Consider the following 6,000-nt stretch of genomic DNA (forward strand, 5'->3'; position numbering starts at 1 on the left):
AATAATAAAATGCACTTAAAAATGTCCTTACCTGACCTGTAATACCTAGTTTTCTTCCTTTACTGTGCCTCAGATCACCAAGTAAATTGCTTGAGTCTTCAGAACCACCTGTAAAAAGATTCAGGTGTTCTCTTCCAGATACACCAAACAAAGCTTGTGAGGGGTCCAAACCCTTATAGCCAAGTCCATGGACATTCTCTTTTGGAGTCAAATCCACAGGCATTACATCTTTTGGTGCAAATGTCACATTCTCTGGCTGGTATTCATCCTCTTCATCCTTGTACAAAATAAAAGTATGTAACAGCAAATATGACTAAAAGTTTTGTATGTTGAGCTTTTACAACATTTAGTTAACATGAGACTAGGCAAGTTTGCATTTCTTAAGTTATACATGAAAATATGTATGAGCTACACCTGCTTAGGTAGCAAAACAATAGATTTAGTTACATTAAAACCTTTCTTCACAATAAGCACAGTAAGTATTTATGAATATTTTAACAAAACTGGAACTGCATGCTAAAATACTCTTCAAAGACATCAAAGAAGTTTTTTTTTAAACATGTTTGCACATATTTTTACGTAAGTCAACAAACAACTTTTGCCTGTTCAATACCTCAGAACCCTCAGACAGTCCAGGTGGTAATGCACAACCATATACTTTCACTCCAGGGTCTGTAAAAGACATAATAGCATCATATTAAATTACAGTTCTTTATTAAATTTCTCTAAGATTAAAGAAACGGACCAAATAAAAGGAGATTTTAAAATGAACTCTCTATAATCAGTCTCTGAATGCTAACTTTCTATTAACAAGTCCAGGAACTTCACTGAACTTACCAGGTTTCTGCCTGCGTGGCTTTCTTTTGACTCGTGGTCCAATTCCTTGTCCTTCTTTCCAGCCCATTTTTCGTAACAGTTCAACCCCAACTGTTATTCTAAGAAGAAAACAAAAGGAAAAAAAATTACCTCAAACCACATCTTTAATATTCATTAAGAAATAATATACATATATACTTTTCAAAATTATGTTTGTATACCCCACTTTAAAATCAAATCTGAACGTATCAACATTTGCATATACACTACATAGCAGTTTGTAAATGTTTACCTGGTAAAACTCTGCATATATGAAGCAAAAATCCAGGTGGAAGCCACTTAGAAAGTGTAACACTGCAGACCTTCCAATCTCTTTCATGCATTACTGTGGTCAAACATTACTTTTCTAACCAATACCACACTTCTAAGTGAAAGGAATTGTTTGGTTCATATTTATTTAAATTTACTTACTTTGACGGTCCTATTAAATCATCAAATGCGGTGGTTCCTGGAATGGCAGCAACTACTCCTGCAATCTGTCTAGCTTTCTCTTTTATTCTGTCTTTAGCTTTGGATGCAAAGTCATCTGTGGTTGTAATATCTTTTGGTGCTATCCCAAATTCACTAAGATCCTGGAAAATATTGACAAAATGGAAAAATTAAGAATATGTTTCCCTCAAATGCTTACTTACTGTAATGGTAAAGGAAAGAACACAGGATATGACCCTCATATTGGCTAAATTTTTCAAGCCATTTGTACAGTTGCTTTCTCAATAACTTGAATGGTCATATTTTAAACAGCATCAAAACTATTTGTATTTTCTAATAGAGAAAGTGAAAGGGTTGCATTTTAGGTTTTTTTTTAATATTGAGATTACAGAAACTTCTTAAGTGAATCTATGAAACATCCTACAGGACCTAGCAGTATAACACTGCATACAAGAAGCAATTAAATTTAAAGTTACTTCCATTTTCACTATATAAGTTCTTTAGAAGAGTACATTGCCTGAAAAACCTGCTGTCATGGCAAGTACTTCCAAAAGATTTGCATTCCTTTCTAAATGTACCTCTTCATCCATGAAGTCTTCTGGTCCAAGAACAGTTCTGTCTGCTCTCTTCTGCCGTGATGATACAAAAGCTGAAGGAGTCCATCCTTTAAAGAAATTAAAATATCTAATTAAGGTACCGTAAACTGCAACATAATATTTGAAAATAATTCAAACATTTCAACCTTACACCTTAAGGATACATCAAGGGAACATCTACAGAACTACAGTCCAAAAACTCATGGGGAAATAACTTCAACAATACTGTTTCAACTATTTACAGTATGATGAATAGCAGGGGAAAAAAATCCATAATGACAATAATTTGTTTACACTAACACTAAATTATGGTAATCAATTAACCCTTCCCAGAGGACAGAAAAACATCTAACCTTCCTTTGTGCCAACAGTGTTAAAGTAACCAGCAGAGAAACCACCAGTAAACGCTCCATGGAAACGCTGATATCGTCCCTTTGCATCTTTAACAGTCTGTTCTTGAAGAGGAACCGGCTTTTTAACTCGTTCACCTACAATCAGATAAATCAGAAACTAAGTCGCAACACTGCATAAAGAATGGACTCTCCGCTTGCTCCAGATGCCATTTCTTCTTTGCAATTAAGAACTGGATCAAACAGTAGCCACCCTGAAGTGGAAAGCATCAGCAGTTTACATTTATTCTCACCCTACTTTAAACACTTGTATACACTGTTGATGTACACTGCTCAAGTAAAAGCATTAAGCGTTCAAATAGAAATCCTAAATTCTAATGAGTTCCAAGAATTTTTTTTCCGCTGTGAAAGGACACTTTTAGTTATTAAGTATGCAAAACCCCCGACAGCACTTTATCACTTAAGTAATTGTCTTGAGAAATTATACCGCATCAGAAGTGTCCAAAACTGAAACAAAACACAAAGCTATCGACTCCGAGATAAACATCTGCACCTTTTAAACCATATTTCTATGAATTAAGTAGCACAGACTCAGGAGTCACAGCTGTACAGAAGTCCTTGGATGATGTTGAATCTGTCTCATGAATATAAGCACAGGACGTTCACATTAGTGTAACTGTATATACTTGAGCTGTTATACTTGAACTCCACTTTTTTTTGAGGGTTGGGGAAAGGACAGAAAGAACGACAGGCCCCGAGCTGAACCAGAACTGTGCCGGCACAAACCCTGGGGTACCTCAGGCCCACACCCGCATGCCGAAAAGCCGGTGTAGTGCCGAGAGGCCTTTTTCACGTTCCCGTCGCGGGAAGCCTGCCTGCCTGGTTCCCAGGCTGTTTTACCCCGCGGCCCATCGCCCAGGGCCGGCACCAGCACCCCTCTCGCAGGCCCAGCACGGCTGCCAAGGCAGCCCCTACGCCCCACGGCGGCAGGAGAAAGGGAAGGCAGGTCTGCGCTGGGCCCACACACCACAGCTTTCCCGAAGTGAAGGCCGTAGGGAGGCGTACAGCAGCCCCGAACCGGGCCCTCCGGGACACCCCGGCCCCAGCGCCTCACGCCGGGCTACCTCCCCGGCCCGCGCTGCTCCCCAGCGCCCGCCGCAAGGAATGCCGGAGGTACCGAGGAGGAGCAAGGCGAGCTCCCTGCGGGCCCTTACCCTCCTGCAGGGGCTGCAGCGCGGTCCCATAGCTCACCAGATCCTCCTCCTCGCTGTCACTGGACTCCGCCGCCGCCATCTTGCCGCGCCGGTAGCTCGCGCAGGACTGGGCTGCGTCACGTGAGGGAGGCGAGGCGCCGCCGGCGCCGCCTGCGCTGGGGCGGGAGGGGCGGGAAGGAGCGGGAGCGCCGCCGCCGCCATCGGCCCGATCCTCCCCTCAGGGACCGCCGTTGCGCCCCGCCGGCCGCCGAGCCCAGCGCGGTAGCAAGGACGCCTCTCGGTCGCCGTCGCGGAGGGTGTTTCCTGCGGGGAGCTACGGCAAACCGGGGCGGGCACGGCGGTGACCGGAGCCTGCCCCGGCTCACTCCCGCGCAACCGGCGTCGGTTTAAGAGGTCGCAAAGCCCGGCATTTTCGGTGACTCCGGCCAGCCCCTTCGGCCCGGGGGACTTTGTGAAGAACGCTGGGAAACGCTACCGTGTGCTGCTCCAAATCAACGGCCCGAAATGCTCTTTGGTGTCTTCAACGACGCTAGAAAGCGTCAAACACTTGATGGTCGATGGCCGTCCCGTCACCTACCTCGGAACGTCAAACGCACCACATCAGGCCCACTCGCAGAACGCCTCGGGACTAAGGGCCAGGAAAAGGACAGCAGAAATTTTCTGTGAAACCAATTCTGTCTAAATCAAGGTGTAAAGCGAACTCCACCCTGAATCAATATGACCAAGGGAGGTGTGCATTTAACTCAGTGACAGTCTTTTGCAGATAATATGGCAAGATTTGGTTAACCACGTTGTTTTATGAGTTGTTAAAAAAAAAGTGTGCACAGGAATCCGCGCAGAAGTCTCTGCATTCAAACCTTTACTAAAAGAGCTTCATCCCTCAACACTTTCAGGTACCTCTGCACCTCGTTAGGGAGTCTTGTATAATGAGAAAAACTTCCACTGAATGTATTTTATACAAAGAGCACATAAGAACCAATAAATATTCACCAGTAAGACCCAACTGTTCAAAATTTGGATTTTAATTTTGTGGCTTTTCACGGTGTTATTAATGAGAAACTCATAATGGCGATTTTGATTAATTTGGTTTCTCAAGCTTACATTTTACATTAATACTCAGATTCACTAAAAGAACAATATATTATAAATTTAAAACAAACAAAAAAAACACAAACCCAAACAAAAACCGCTTCATTTTGTGCTGACAATAGATTCTACCAATCCACAACTTTTATAAGCAAGTATCATCAGTTTCTTGAAATCCTCGAAAATAAATCACAACACAGTCTCTAAAACATGCCTGCCCTTAATAAATAAGACTTCTGCAAGTTTAGTGGCGCATTCTCTAACCCAGTATTTGTGTATGTTTGTATACACAGAACTGGTTTCTTTCACAGTGAAACTACCCGAGTTTCATGTGGTTTCAGGTTTCCATAGGAAATATTTACAGGGTTCCATGCAAACAGGAAGTACTCTGTTTAATTTAGGTCTCCAATCCACTTAAAAACAATATAGTAGAAGCCACAGACATTTATCTACATGCATTATCTTTTCTCATCATTACTAATTAGTAAGCAGTTAGCTAGAACATATAGTGGCAAAATGAGTTGTTAGCACAGTTGCTGTTTCTCTTTGTTTAGGAAATAATTGTTCCTGAATAGTCAATTCTGTGTGCCTTTGATTTAACACACAGGCTTAAATAAACCTTTTTTGCACAATGTTAACAGAAAATCTTTTGAGTGTCGTGTCTGTTATGTTCAAAGAGTTGGGGTAATCAAAACTCGAAGTTTTTTTCTCTTTAAGGGTTTTATCAGGTTAGAATTTTATTTGCATCCCAGTGGTATTTCCTTCTCCATGGTAAAATCTATCTCCTGTTTATAATTGTTAAACCAGGTGACAATTGCTATTTGTAGCTGTTAAACAAGACTAATTCCAGTGTCTTTTGATAATTGTAATGAAACTAAAATTAGTAAATCTGGATAGCTTAGGTTTAAAATAAATTCTTTTACAGTCATTTGGTTGGTGAAAAAAAAAATCTACATTTTGAATGAATGCTCAAATAATTGCTAGTACGTATAATGCTGAAATTGAGCCCCTAAGCCATAGATGGACTTCAGGCTTTAGTTTTGCAATAAATTTTCAACATCTACTTTTGAATTAGTGCATCAAGAAGGTCAACCATAAAAGTGTCTTCCTATAGCTTTTGTTATATTCTTTAAAACCAGTTCCTCAAATAGATAACTTATTGTTATGTGAGTCAATGGAACTTCAGACTAAAAGCAGCATAACTGATACATAAAAGAAGGAAGCAAAAATTTGATTCATTTACAGGGGTGTTAAAAACATGTTAAAAAAGGAAAACATAAGTACAGAAAGTATAAAATTACAATATTAAATACACTACCTTTTTATTTTTCAAAACACAGCAAAACCAGTCAGCTTGACTTCACCTCTGCCTTCTCTTGTGTTCAATGGGAATATTCCCCTGAATATTCTTCCTGCCAACACATGGCTACTGTATCAGTTGACGAAAGA

At 40.8% G+C, this 6,000-nt stretch overlaps 1 protein-coding gene across 6 annotated transcripts in view; it reads right to left on the reverse strand.

The window, feature by feature from the left end:
• GPATCH1 (G-patch domain containing 1) overlaps positions 1–3,583 on the reverse strand; it is a 35,802-nt gene extending 32,219 nt beyond the window's left edge. For 5 of the 6 annotated variants that reach the window (XR_012652188.1, XR_012652187.1, XM_075040068.1 and 2 more), the window contains exons 1-7: positions 3,466–3,583; positions 2,255–2,389; positions 1,884–1,969; positions 1,288–1,448; positions 838–935; positions 614–672; positions 32–277 (exon numbers count right to left, since the gene is read on the reverse strand). Coding sequence is in view for 4 of the 6 variants with exons in the window: in XM_075040068.1 (XP_074896169.1) it covers positions 32–277; positions 614–672; positions 838–935; positions 1,288–1,448; positions 1,884–1,969; positions 2,255–2,389; positions 3,466–3,544 (864 nt within the window). In the remaining 2 variants the exon portion in view is untranslated. The remainder of the gene's footprint in view (positions 1–31; positions 278–613; positions 673–837; positions 936–1,287; positions 1,449–1,883; positions 1,970–2,254; positions 2,390–3,465) is intronic. The other variant, XM_075040072.1, reaches the window with a different exon arrangement.
• Between the last annotated feature and the right edge of the window lie 2,417 nt (positions 3,584–6,000).

This window comes from Buteo buteo, chromosome 11 (assembly GCF_964188355.1).
Source record: "Buteo buteo chromosome 11, bButBut1.hap1.1, whole genome shotgun sequence".
Lineage (NCBI taxonomy): Eukaryota > Metazoa > Chordata > Aves > Accipitriformes > Accipitridae > Buteo > Buteo buteo.